This window comes from Poecilia reticulata, linkage group LG2, assembly GCF_000633615.1.
Source record: "Poecilia reticulata strain Guanapo linkage group LG2, Guppy_female_1.0+MT, whole genome shotgun sequence".
Taxonomy (NCBI): domain Eukaryota; kingdom Metazoa; phylum Chordata; class Actinopteri; order Cyprinodontiformes; family Poeciliidae; genus Poecilia; species Poecilia reticulata.
Genome location: NC_024332.1, coordinates 19,000,408 through 19,013,715, shown reverse-complemented (window position 1 = coordinate 19,013,715; position 13,308 = coordinate 19,000,408). Strand labels below are relative to the sequence as shown.

At 45.5% G+C, this 13,308-nt stretch overlaps 3 protein-coding genes across 4 annotated transcripts in view; all 3 read right to left on the bottom strand.

Annotated features, from left to right (window-relative positions):
• LOC103481157 (mid1-interacting protein 1-B) overlaps positions 1–765 on the bottom strand; it is a 12,993-nt gene extending 12,228 nt beyond the window's left edge. Inside the window, exon 1 of the mRNA XM_008436454.2 lies at positions 523–765. The gene's annotated coding sequence lies outside the window, so the exon portion shown is untranslated. The remainder of the gene's footprint in view (positions 1–522) is intronic.
• A 680-nt stretch (positions 766–1,445) lies between these two features.
• On the bottom strand, positions 1,446–4,557 carry LOC103481172 (tetraspanin-7-like). Of its 2 annotated transcripts, none has more exons than XM_008436477.2 (7): positions 4,264–4,557; positions 3,077–3,265; positions 2,915–2,989; positions 2,750–2,845; positions 2,320–2,475; positions 1,928–2,011; positions 1,446–1,862 (listed from the first exon to the last, which is right to left on the bottom strand). In XM_008436477.2, the coding sequence occupies exons 1-7, from the start codon at positions 4,345–4,347 to the stop codon at positions 1,794–1,796; spliced, it is 753 nt and encodes a 250-aa protein (XP_008434699.1). In that variant the 5' UTR covers positions 4,348–4,557; the 3' UTR covers positions 1,446–1,793. The 2 variants fall into 2 exon arrangements, with proteins under 2 accessions (XP_008434699.1, XP_008434707.1); XM_008436485.2 differs by lacking the exon at positions 4,264–4,557 and adding an exon at positions 4,149–4,245.
• A 2,234-nt stretch (positions 4,558–6,791) lies between these two features.
• The window catches only part of xdh (xanthine dehydrogenase), a 10,802-nt gene continuing 4,285 nt past the window's right edge, over positions 6,792–13,308 (bottom strand). The window contains exons 7-32 of the mRNA XM_008436824.2: positions 13,227–13,304; positions 12,963–13,114; positions 12,791–12,884; positions 11,940–12,049; positions 11,603–11,787; positions 11,370–11,532; positions 11,201–11,290; positions 10,955–11,124; positions 10,739–10,862; positions 10,544–10,663; positions 10,369–10,465; positions 10,179–10,303; positions 9,825–9,958; positions 9,669–9,756; positions 9,502–9,588; positions 9,229–9,420; positions 9,007–9,152; positions 8,771–8,852; positions 8,571–8,666; positions 8,150–8,353; positions 7,988–8,040; positions 7,800–7,914; positions 7,651–7,716; positions 7,389–7,577; positions 7,147–7,314; positions 6,792–7,063 (exon numbers count right to left, since the gene is read on the bottom strand). Of these exons, the coding sequence (XP_008435046.1) occupies positions 7,013–7,063; positions 7,147–7,314; positions 7,389–7,577; positions 7,651–7,716; positions 7,800–7,914; positions 7,988–8,040; positions 8,150–8,353; positions 8,571–8,666; positions 8,771–8,852; positions 9,007–9,152; positions 9,229–9,420; positions 9,502–9,588; positions 9,669–9,756; positions 9,825–9,958; positions 10,179–10,303; positions 10,369–10,465; positions 10,544–10,663; positions 10,739–10,862; positions 10,955–11,124; positions 11,201–11,290; positions 11,370–11,532; positions 11,603–11,787; positions 11,940–12,049; positions 12,791–12,884; positions 12,963–13,114; positions 13,227–13,304 (3,179 nt within the window). The 3' untranslated portion in view covers positions 6,792–7,012. The remainder of the gene's footprint in view (positions 7,064–7,146; positions 7,315–7,388; positions 7,578–7,650; positions 7,717–7,799; positions 7,915–7,987; positions 8,041–8,149; positions 8,354–8,570; positions 8,667–8,770; positions 8,853–9,006; positions 9,153–9,228; positions 9,421–9,501; positions 9,589–9,668; positions 9,757–9,824; positions 9,959–10,178; positions 10,304–10,368; positions 10,466–10,543; positions 10,664–10,738; positions 10,863–10,954; positions 11,125–11,200; positions 11,291–11,369; positions 11,533–11,602; positions 11,788–11,939; positions 12,050–12,790; positions 12,885–12,962; positions 13,115–13,226; positions 13,305–13,308) is intronic.

The following is a 13,308-nucleotide window of genomic DNA, read 5'->3' as shown; positions in this document are numbered from 1 at the left end:
TAGTTATTGTGTTACAATTCAAGGCATTTATTAACATTCTTTGACAGGAAGGTTTGGTTCGGTAATTTGTTGACAGTCCCTAAGTGAACCTTCGGGTGCTGCGGCCGGGAGCGGTGGAGAACCGCCGGCCGACATTAGCGTTCATAAATCGGATCAACCTTTAGCTAAACGCCGCTAYTCCCCGGAGCTCGAATATCGAATATCCAACTTGAAASTAACTTCACTGCGGTATGAAACCCAGGAACTGTCCGATGATGGAACCAGCATCACCCTGTGGGTTTTCTATGCAAATATCCCCGAAAATTAGCTAAACAAATTCACCAGAACCCCAGGATGTTCGGTTATCCTGATCCAATTGAACCTCACTATGGGAGGCTAACGGAACATCTCTCCGCGGGATTCGGGTCAGAACAGCCGGTACTGCGCTCCAGACCAGCGGTAATTCCGGGTCCCGCTATCCCCGACTCGCTAACGCCTCACTAACCGGAAACCCCCCGCAGGTGGTCGGTCCGGAGGTCTTACCGTGTGCCGGCCGTGGTTCCTGGCTGCCGTCCGGGTGAGGAGCACCGGGTTCCAGTCGTCTGTCGGTCCGGGAAGCGATAAGCTCAGGGAGGGTCGGCAGGTTTGTCCGAACACGGGTGTAGCGGAGCTGCGGGGGGCGGGGCTTAGAGCCTCAGGAAGCATCAGCCACAGCCAACCACAGCGAGGTACGAAAAAGACGACCAATCATACACGGAATGACGTCAGATGGAACGTTGGAAAATGTTAGATTGTTAAACTGATTAATTATGAAGTAAACAATTAGTGTAGAGGAAACAGCTTAATTTATTTACTTTATATATAAAGTATTTTATTAATATTCAATTACTATAAATTCTTAAGGTTAGCAATTAGTAATTATATTAAGCACGATTATTCATTTAAACTAAAAAAAATGCATAATTTACTATTATAATAGTATTAGTAGTAATAGTATAATAGTAATAGTATTGCAGTATTATTACTGTAAATACGTGACTCGCTTTTTAAATTGTTTAACTATATTAAATAAGTTATGATTTATTATTATTTAGTCATATTATCATTTATTGGTATTGGTGTATTTTATATTAAATTTATAAACAATTATTTTATTGCTTTTTATCATAATATATATTATCGATATCGATTTATATATATTATACATATAATCGATGAGGAGGATAGCGTTGTTAGCCTCAGTAATTAACATCAGTTGTAAGAGGCTTTTATTTTGAAGGAAGTGTGGTTCAGGCTCAGGTGAGAGTCTGAAGGTGAGAAACTGTCATAAACGGCAGGATTTATTGACTTTATCATTTTATGTTGCAGTGAGGAGAATCTGTTGGTGTAAATGTCAACAGAAATCAGGTTTACATCTGAATATTTGCTTTAGATGAAACTTTTAGTGTTCATCAGATCAACACAGCTTCAGTCCCACAAAAACTTTTATTTTCTAAACATAAGGAGTAAAATGTGAGTTTCATCTTCAACCTGCTCTTGGTTCAAACAGTCCGCAGCTGGTTTGGAGCTTCCAGCGCATCATTATCATGTAATAACACCGCAGCGCCCTCTGCTGGGCGCATGGAAACACTGCAACCACTTAAAACAGCAAAAATCTTCGTAAAACAGAATAAATACAAGAAACAATGAGACGGTGTGTTTGTGTCTGCAGGTTTCCATGGTGACGTCCTCCTGATGCGTCGTCTAGGAGATGGCAGATGGAGGTCAGATGACAGGATTCCAGGTGAGGGACACACCTGTCCTCAGCTCACCTGTCAGACCATCTCATATTGGTTGGTGCTGATGAAGTGGGCCAGGCAGCAGGCCAGAGACGTCCCAAGAACCTGAGACAGAACCGGGTCACACTGGGCCCAAACCTGAGTTACCTGGGAAGGTCAGGGATCAGTACCTGAGAGAAAGCGATGCCAAAGGTCACGCCAGCTATGACAGCCATGTTGTTCTCTATGAAGGAGACCACCAACTCATAGCAGCCCTGCAGAGACACAGAGACGGGTTGTCCATAAACCTCTTAAAAGGTAAATTAGGACCAAATGTTTTAGCTTTTACTTCTAAAGTTGTCTTCCTCCATAATATTTTCTGTAATTGTTTCCGCACACATTTTGTTGAGGCATGAAAAAAAGATAAAACAGTTTCATTAATGTTTAAAGAAAGCTGTATAAGGTAACTAAGATCAGCATTTTCAACCAACTTAATGACTGAATTGTTGCAGATATCAGCTTCCTGGAGGTTTTAATCAGCTTCAGCCAGAACTCTCCTGCTGTATAACTGTGACCTCCTGACCTGTCTGTAGACTTTGTGTGCAGCCAGAGTTGCATTCTTCAGTTCAGCTTTGCTGCACTCCACATAGGTAACACAGCAGCTGGCAGGGATACCACTGGCAGGGAAATACACACTGCTGAACCAGCTGGTGTAGTTCTGGACTCCACAGCAGTGCAACTGAAGAAACATCCAAAAAGACAAAAGATGCCACGTTTAAAGGCCGATTCTGCTTTTGGTTATCTTATGAGTAAGCTAGAGCATCGTCTGCGTATGGTGTGATATGCAGGTTACCATGGTGAATGTAGAGAGACTGTTAACTGATAAATATGGATATTGTTCTTTAAAAGACAGAGAGAAAACAAAAAGATAAAAAACTAAAAACCAGGAAGGTCAGAGTAGAGACCCTGACCAACGCTACAACCAGCTAAGGATTAAACTCTGCTGAACTCACTGTGCGCTGGACGCTGTCCACTGCCATGCTCCTCTCATCGTATCCGTTGTACCACATGACGGCCTCAGAGTACGACGTCAGGAAGGTTCCTTTAATCTGGAGACACACAGCTGATCAGATGATTTACTGAGTCTAATGCCTGAAATGAAGCAGAATGTTTCAGACCTCGTGACGAAAGATGAATCCAGAGATTCCAGCGACGAGTTCGATCATGAAAACCAGAGACAGAAACACTGCATACTGGAAGAGGTCAGAGGTCAAGATGAGTAATCCTGTTAATCTATTAATCTGTGTCCCCTCAGGGTGTAATCTGAAGCGACGTCCCACCAGTTTGAGCATCCAGGGCCGACCCCTGCAGGTGGCAAAGCAGCCGAACAGTCCGAACAGGACGATGGCGGCGCCGGTACCGGCCAGCGCGTACGGACCGTTGGTGGGACCGCTGGAGATCAGCAGCATGTACGGCCCCAACATGAACTTCCACCACAACCCCACCGAGAGCAGGACCACTCCTGTCACCTGAGGGGGCGGAGCCAGTGGTCAGACTGACAGCCAATCAGATGCTTGTTTTAAACAAAGGTTTTAAATAAATCATGATTCCTGATCTCAGGTCCTGGTTCTGTTTACAGATGATAGAACCTGCCTGATATTGTTTTTATGGCTGATCAGAACTCGTCCAGATGGGCTGAATCACAGGAAGGAGGCGGGTTGTGATTCAGCAGCACATGACTGAGAGTGAAAGGCGGCAGCCAAGTGACAAAGTGACAAACAGACGAGAACCGGAGCAGCAGCGACGCYAACGTCTCAGATTCACTGAAGCAAAGTGAATTTAATGAGACAATTTATGACGTTGCTTTATCTCCGTCTCTGCTGCAACGGAGAAATGTTATGAAGCTCCAAAAAACAGAAAAATAACAATTCAGATCCAGCTAATGTGTGAAAATTATGTAGATGTGAACCTGATCCCTCTGAAGACCAACAGGAGGAAAAGGTTCTGTTCAGTAGCACAAACCGTCTGGGAGGCAGACCGGGTCCAAAAGTATCAAATCATCACATTTATAAAATAATAGGTCAGGTTATTCATGCCTAAAGTGATTTTTTACCCAAGTTATCTTTTGGCAATAACAGGAGTGATCTTCTAATCAGTTGACAGAAAACAACATAATTTGTTTATGGAGTGAAAAAATGAATAATTGCTTTATCAAACCAACACAAAAAGTTTAGTCAGTTCAACTTCCTGTCAATCTGAAGTGACCTGAACTAGTTTGGTTCATTTATTAATTTTATCTTARCTTATAAAGTCAGATTATTCCCTTTTTTCTTTCAATTAACAAAACACAATTATGTGGAACCAGTTGAAAAGAAAAGATGTTAAGTCAATAATTAATTTCTCTGAGTTTACCGTGGAGGTTCAGCTCCTACCCGCCTCTAGAAACCAGGATCTACCTGCAGAAGGAGAAACGTAAACTCTGCTCCTCTTCCTCAGCTTGCCAGAGGAGGAAGAGGAGGGTCCTCACCCAGAAGATGAAGGAGTAAAGCAGCAGCAGGGTCTTCAGGATGAAGATCACCGGTTTGGTCTCCATCCTGCTGGGAGCCATCATCAGTCCGACTTCAACTGGACCCGCTGCTCCTCTTCCTCTGTCTTTGTATGAGCTGAGGAAGGCTCGCTGAGGCGTCAAACGGCGCCCTCTGCTGGAGGGAATTGTAATTGCAACATCCTCAACTGTGACGGGGATTTTTCTGAATCAGTTCAGTTAAAGTGTGTTTTTAGAGTTTTTACGGAGCGGTTCTGGATCAGTTTGGGTTCTGAGTCAAAGCAGATGAACGTGTGAATGTCCAGAATGTGTCGGGGTGGTGGGGCGTTTGGAGGCGAGACCCGCCTCACCTCCGTGTGAATTGTGTGGTCACGGTGTGAAGTGATGGTCAGTCACATGGTGCTTCCTCTACAGACCAGCCTTCAGTGGGACAGAAACCAGAGAGAAACCGGGCCATCACTACGGCCCGCGTGACGTTCTGCTKGAGCGCCACATTAAAGGCTCAGCAGCACTGAGGTCCAGTTCTGACTCTGCTTGATGTTTGCCGCAGGTGGTGTTTGGGCTGCAAACAGATGACGGAGCTGTCAGAGCATCCGTCACACATTCAGACTAACACAGAGGTTCTTGTTTTATGGCCAGATTCGGTCCAGGACGACCCGATAACCACGGATTTAACCAACCACTGCTGAAGCAGCTTCAGGTCACAACCGGGTTCTATAGAACAACAACCCCAAAGGAAATGGACCTGGTCCTGGGCACCAACCAGGTCTGAAAAGAACATCACTTTCCTCATGATGTCATGTTATGAAGTTTACCAGGTCCTCCTGTGACCAGCAGGTGGAGATTTTTAAAAAACGACAAGATGCACCCAAACACAGATTCAATGCTGCACAATATTTTATTTAAACTATTCTCTTGTTAAAACATTTTTTTAAAACGAGGCTTCAGGCCCACTACCTGGTCCCTGGAGCAGAAAGAACACATAAGGGGGGGAAAAAAGGGGGAGACAAGTTYGATTATTCCAAAAATAAATAAAACAAACCATGCAAAGAAATGAGTCAAACAAAAGAAAACATGCAGCGCAAAAGAAATGAGCAAAGCAAACAAAAGAAAACAAATACTTCAACAAAACGGTAAAAGAAAATACTTCAAACAATGGAACGAGTCGTCATTAAATTCCAAGTGTCCTTCTATGGGGCCAGAGGAGTAATGCCCCGCCCACACAGCCTGCTCAATCCGCAACAGGTTTAGTGGAGAGCTGCCCAAACAAACAACGGGAAGACAAGACAGCAGAGCGTCCAAAGCGCTGCAGCTCTAAACACAATCAGTTGCCTGAAACAGAAAACCCATTAACGGTGGATACAGATAAAAGAAATCAAAAACTAAATGGCAGGTAGCTAACCCAGGGGTGGAAACACAGCCTAAACCGGGAGGGAGCAGGTCAGCAGGTCAGCAGGTGAGGACCAGATGGAAGCCGCACGCCACAACAACCTCCAGCTGCAGCCGGCAACGCCAGCAGAGCCACACTGCAGAAACGCACGACAGGTGTAGCACCCAAAAACCAACCATGATCCCAGCCACGGATAGCAAAACTGGCACTTACGATCTCAGACTAGCCAATCAAACACCAGCCAACATGCAGCCGCCAATTGTACAGACAGTGGAGGAAACAAAGACACACACACCTTGCAGCGGCCTGCCCAACTTTAAAGGCATCTGCCCAGCCCACCAATCAACGGTGCGCCTCTTGCTACACCCGGTGCACAGAGTGGGGGAGGTTGGAACACCATCCCACCACACTCCTTCAGTAAAACAGCCCACAGCATGATGCTGCCACCCCCATACTTCACAGTGTGGATGGTAAACTTCCCTGTTTTCCTCCAAATGTAGCAATGATCATTATAACCAAACAGTTCTGCTTTAGTCACATCAGACCTCCAAAAATTAACCTCTTCATYTGTGAACAACTAAACCAACTGATCTTGTTAAGTTTTCTGGCATTTAGTAAATAGAAGTAATTTTCTAAATAACCTGAAATAAGAGAAGATTTGTCTGATGTAACGTTAAAGAGCAAGAAAAAATGGCKGCCRTGTCTTTGTATTGGGTGTATGTAAACTTCTGGTTTGAACTTTAAATCTAAAGATCAACTAAATCGCCTGGCAACCACATCACATGATGCAGCTGTCAGGAATACCTTATATGGTCACTGAAGATGCTAATATTCATGTTTAAAATATGTTTTTTAAGCTGATTTAATATAATGTGACWCTAAAACAGGACGTGACATCAGTGAGGGGAGCACCTGAAAGGAGGAATCTTCCTACACCTAAAACTACAGATCTCATCTATAAATTACAGATCTCATCTATAAAAGAAGTTTAATAGAAACCTGCCTGCCTCGCTTTCATCCAAACTGATGTTTTCTCAAACAGCAGCTCCCCCTGCTGGGCAGAAATCAGAATGCAGCTCTGTTCTGACCCGTCTATTGAAGGATAACACTGAAACTCAAGCAGGTTTCATCAAGTTTTATTTTCTCTAGACACAGTCATCGTCATGTAGCTCACATTTGTCCTTACAGATGGTGAAATTAGACGAAGTGGATTTATTGAGGGAAGATTTGTGGAAATGCTCCCAGAACCTCAGAGGTTCTCTGTATCATCCAAAATATCCAGAACCTCCATTACACCAGGACTTGATGAGACGATCACAGCTTCTGAGACCAAATCGTCCTCTACACCCGTACAGACCAGGGGGTGAAGGTTCCTGGCTCAGCTGGAGGGCACTGGGAGGAAACCAGCAGAACCAAACAATCAGAAAGGTTTTTATGTCTGCATCACTGAAACATGCTCCTGGAGGTTTTCTTACCAGTTTGGTGAATCGGTCACAACAGGCATTGCGGATCCGTTCTGCTGAGGCCGGACTGTCCAGCCTAAAGGGTCCCATCATTCGTGACTCCGCCCGGGCGGCTCTGATGGCATCTTTGATGGCGTARAAAACAGATGCCGCCAAAAAGAGAGGAGGTTCACCCACCGCCTGGTAGAGAGACAGTCAGTTTAAAATGTCCTACCCTGTAGGAGAGCAGAGATGTTTCTGTCTGGGGGTGTTACCTTGGAGGCAAAGATGGCCTTTTCATTGGGAGCATCTCGGAGCAGCGAGACGGTCAGCTGAGTGGGAATGTCGCCAAAGGCAGGAATCTTGTAGGAACCAGGACCCCGAGTGAGGAGAACCCCCTGAGGGGAGTAGTGGAGCTCCTCCAGCGTGAAGAGGCCCAGACCCTGCATGAAGCCCCCCTCAACCTGCAGCCAGAGGAGAAGATGTAGACCAGAGCGGTGATCCAGTTGAACCACAGAAGAGTGTTTGATGACCTACCTGTCCGATGTCGATGGCTGGATTTAAACTGTGACCTACGTCCATCACTATAGTGGTGCTCAAGTTCTGCCACACAAAATGACGAGAAAAGTCTAATCAGTAACAGACTGAAAGTAATCTKAGGGTTAAAGTATAAAGAAAATCCATACCTTGTGAGCTCCAGTCAGACAGTCTATCTCCACCTCTGAACAAGCCACTCCATAGCTGTAGTAGTTGAAGGCCCTGCCTGAGTTTGTGTCAAAGTCATAGCCCAGATCTGGAGTCCTAATGAAGCAAAGGAAACCCTTCCAGTTTGGTTGAACTCAAATCAAAGCAATGACTGAACTTGAAATCTCACTTGTAAAAGCCGTTGGCACTGAGGTTGACTCTGTCGAAGTAAGCAGCATTCACCTAGAAAACACAAACCAACATTAGATATTTAAAAGACCCAAGATGTTGGTTTCATCTAGACTAAATAAACAGAAACAACAAAGCCGTGTGATCTCTTGGTTCTGCTCACCCAGTCCTCCCATGATCCTTTGGGATTCTTGGTCTTGAACCGCTCCAGGCGCTTCAGCAGAGTCTCGCAGGCYTTCTGAACGGCCGCCCCATTGAGGTCGGAGGATGCGGATGCAGCGGTGGGGCTGGTGTTGGCCACGGTGTTGGTGCTGGTCTCTGAGATSAAAATCTTTGAACAGGGAATACCCAGAACCATGCTGGCCACCTGGAGACAGTTCAGATGCACACAATGCTGAACTTACTTTAGCTTAACATAGCACCTTTATACAGAACTTTGTTTTATTTCTAGGATGTTTCTGTTTTTTGATGGCCATAAAGCGGGGCAGTTCCTTCTTAAATAAGGTAAAATAAGCAGCTGAAAACATGTGATTGATGATTTAAAGAGGGTTGTGTGTTAACAAGTTGTTTTTTCAGTTCTGCACCTGGACCATCTTGGTGTGGAGTCCCTGTCCCATCTCTGTCCCTCCATGAGTCAACAACACAGAGCCGTCTCTGTAGATGTGGACGAGAGCTCCAGCCTGAAGACAAAGAACACAGTAGGTCAAACTTATTCATTAATAAAGTCCTTAGATTGCTCAAAAACTGCTTGACCTGCAGCAGATCATAGAACAGCAGAGTGAACCTGATTGAGGAAGGTGGCTGTAAAGCTGATGCCAAACTTAGTGGGCACGATCGCAAGTCCTCGTTTGGTCCACCGGTTCTGTCTGAAATGAAGAACAAAAACCTTTATATGCACAACTTCACTCTGGTCATATAGAGTGAAGGAAGTAAAGGAGGCCAAAACTCGTCAGAAACATCCATCAGCCTAGTTGTTGTCAGTTTGTAGCTAAACGTTTCCTTCAGATTCATTAGTTTTACCTGTTAAAGAGATCAGCAGCAGCTCGTCGTTGTTCGTATTCAGATCGTGACAGACACTCATCCCAGCAGCGATCCAATGTGAGCCCATGCAGGATCTGRTTGTAGGGCGTTGACTCTCCCTCCAAGTACAGGTTCAACCGGCGCACCTGTAAGGGATCAACACATTAACTGGACACTCCTACACCACAGTCCAGATGCTCAGACATTTATTCATGGACAGACCTCCTCAGGTGAGCGGCCCAGACTATGAGCCACATCTGTAATCCAGTTCTCAGCCACCATCATGCCTTGAGGCCCTCCAAAGCCTCTGAAGGCTGTGTTGGATGGGAGGTTGGTGCGACACAGGAAGCCTTGGCCACGCACGTTTGGTATACGGTATGAATTTTCCATGTGGAACAGAGCACGCTCCATAATCTGAGAGTACAAAGAAGCAAAGTATCGTCAGCATAGCGTGTGACAAAAAGAAGAGAAATCCTGGTTGTGGATGAAACTCACTGCCAGGGAGAGATCCATGGAGTTTCCTGAATTGCTATAGAAAGTCACATCCAGAGCGACAACCTTCCCACTCTGGAGGAAACCAACCTACGACAGAAATGAGAAGTGAACCTCAAATCAACCCAATAATGTTACAAAAATCAGAAKCTTAGGTGAACTATGTATACTTTGTATTTCCCGTAGAACGGATGACGACCTCCAGTGATCAGCATGTCCTCATCTCTATCCAGCATACACCTGACAGGTCTCTTCAACCTGAAACACACAAAGCTCTTTAAATCTTTGGAGTTTCAGATTTTAACATGAAACGAGGGTACACCTACTTGTTTGCTGCCACAGCAACAACGGTGGACAACACGGTGGTCCGACTTTCCTTTCCTCCAAACCCTCCACCCATCCTCTTAACTCGTACCAGAATCCTATTTGACGGGACACCCAAGGCCTTTGCTACAAAAGACTRGAGAACAAGAGACAAACAAAAATGTGTCATGTGAGTTGCATCTCCAGATAGGAAGGCTTTTAGGTGGCGAATTCTTGGTTGACACTTTCTACTCTGAATGAAAATGAACATTTAAACTTAGGTTTGTCAGAAGAAACTGTAGTTGAGAAGATATTTGTGGTTTTAGTTTCCAAACATGGCTGACCGCTTCCACTTTGCAGAGATTTCCGAGTGTTACCTGAGAATCAGAAGGCGATTGGCTGGAAATGAAGAGCTCCATTTCTCCATCTTCTTCTCGGGGAACAGCTAGAGTGACGTTTGTCTCCAGGTAAAAATGCTCCTGACCTCCCATATGGATCTCACCTAAGAGACAGTCATTAATTAATATCTGATTAACCAGATGGAGGTCAGTGGACTGGTTGTTTTACCCTCCAGTATATAATCAGCTTGTTTAAAGCCTGCTTCCAGGTCTCCGTTCTGGATGGTTCTGATTGGTTCATAGAAGGACTGGGTGGTGATGGCTTCCTGTTAAAGGAAACAAAACTGTGGTTTTGTGAGTTCTACACTGATTACTGCTGAGCGTTCAGGTGTTTCTGGTCTCACCTGGATGGTGATGATGGGCTTCAGCTCTTCATACTGAATCTTCACAGCTTTGGCAGCTCTCTGAGCATGAAGCTGGGAGTCGGCCACCACAGCACCRATAATGTGACCCACACAGGTCACCTGTGAAAACAACAGACGCATCATTAACCTGAACATGACAGAACCACCTGATTAGTCGGTCTGACAGAAACACACCTGGCCGTCAGCAAAGACCGTCTCRTCTTGTCTTACTCCAGTTATGTTACTACCGGGAATGTCACTGGCAAAAAGACAGCAGACGACTCCGGGACACCGCTCTGCCACTGATACGTCCACAGAGCTGTAGCGAACACACGGCAGGTGAGACCGGACAGGTGAGTGTTACTGTCCAGGTGTGTGTTACTGTCCAGGTGTGACTGCAGCGTGTCTTACAGTATCCTAGCGTGAGCTTTGGTGCTGGTGATGAGGGCCAGGTAAAGCTCGTTCTCGTAGAGAGGCACATCATCACAGTAAACTGCCTCACCTGTGGCCTGCTTCAGGGCTGACAGGTGCATTATGGGACGGCCCACCATGTCATCCTGGTTCTGYCCCTCTGGCACCGCCTGGAGGTGGAGCAGAGAATTACACTCCTGGACATTAAGTGTGTTTCTCTGCATGGTGGAAGTGTGTTTGCTTTACCTGGTAGACCTGAACGCTGGACGGTGTGTCTGGATGGTAAATCTCTGTGGCACTCAGACACTCTGAACTAACCTCCTGCACATTCAGACCCTGACAGAATAACAAATCTTAAAAGACTGTCTGGTTTTAGTTTCATTAGATGGAAGAAGTTGAACTCAATGAGACAAACCTGCAATCTGAGCTTCTTCAGAACCGTCAGGTAGAACTTGTAGAAAAGGCTTAGGGTCAGGGTTTGGCGGTATGTCACCATGCCACCAGGTGCAGAGGGGTCAAGGCTCATCTCCTTAGCCAAAGAGGAGCAAGCCTCCTGAAGAAGCTCCTCCCCCCACTGCCTGCATAAGGCAACACACTGTTGAATCCAATCTTCCTCTAATGGTTTGATCTTTACCCTTCAGTTCTTACTTTCCCAGCAGYCGGTTTGCTGTCTTTTTGGCCAGTACCGTCACCGGCGCCATGCCGCCATAACTGAACCTCAGGTCCTTAACTATATCAGTYCCAGGAGAGAAGATAGCGCTCATCGCTGCGGTGACGATGCTGATGTCATCCTCACGGCGTGGGGACTGCTTGAAAGCTGAGACGAACTGACACTGTGGACAGAGGAAAGGTCAGATGCCACAAAGGAGAAAGTCAGGATGAAAGACAGAGAAGGTTAGCAGCGGAGGACAACCAGAGTTAGATTTGGGTCTCAAGACATTCATGATAGTTTAGTGAGAGACCATAGYTCTGATGTGACACCAACCTTCTTGCTGTATGGGATGAGTATAGAGATCAGAATCTCCTGAGGTCKTACGGTTGTCTTCCTGTAACCTGTGAAGAAACTGTCGTCCATCTGAACCTCCCGACTGCCATCTAGTGGAGGGAGAAGTGAAGGATCACAATTAATAAACAGCCATAGGAAAATGGAAATGTTTTCATAACGTTTGGCTCCAGAGAGCTTCATAGTCTACTCAATGACCACTAAGTGTTCAGGTCCTGTAGCTGTAGAATGAACTCGCATCACCCTTCCACCACCGTGCTTTACAGTTGGTTCTGTCCATAATAGTCCAACATCTCTATGTTGGTCTCATCTGTCCAGAGGACATCGTCTGTACATTGATGACCCAGATTAGGCAACATTAGATGCCTCTATGGGGTCATTGCTGATATCTTYCCATCAAACTGATGAACTTCCTGTTCTATAGAGGTGCTTTCATTGACAGCACCTCAGAGATTTTACTGAAGCAGCAAGAAGAACAAAGGTTTACCCATCTCTGTTTTTAAAGAGATTAATGTGGGATTTGCTGTTAATCATCTGCAAAGACCTGAATGAGAAGTTCACACTGAATTACTCATGAACCTTTTGTCCTTTCAGGCTTCACTGGAGTCAGAAAACATTAAATCTCTGTTGATCAAGCTCTGGTGAAAACTTATGTAACAGGCTGTTTACATGCAGAAAGACATCCAGTTTGGACTCTTGACTAAAGGTTGCTTAAGCTCCGCCCCTTTGACAAACAGAGACAGTGTGACATTAGGACATTTTGTCTCTTAGTGGCTGCATCTTTAGTAGTCTGGAATCATTTTCACACAGAAACAGAACTGAAAAAGTTYTACCTTTGTCCCTCAGTGTGAGTTTACAGCCCGCCACCATAAACACAGGGTTGAGGTCTGATATGGGACTGGCTGTCATGATGTTTCCACCAATGGCCTGAAAACACAACCAGTTACACAGACTGTACTCCTGCGAGATGATATCAGATGGTCTGAACGCTCTTTAGAAACTCACAGCTACATTACGGATCTGCTGTCCTGCAAACCATCGCAGCTGCTCCAAGACGGCCTGGAAGACTTCAGTCTGATGAGGAGGAAGAGTCTGAACGGCCTCTTTCAGCACCGCCCCCATGTGGCTGAGGGTGCATGCTGCACCAAACACGATGCCTAAAGACCAGAGGATGCTTAGTCACGTCTTGTGTTGTATATTTAGGACTTTTAGTGTTAAAATGAACCAAGTTTATGATGTTTGTGGTTCTTTAGGAAGAATCATTCTCACCATCCTCAGTGTGAGTCACTGCATTCAGCTCAGCGATGAAACCAGGAGCCAAGATCACAGGGTACACCATGTTTTTAAATTT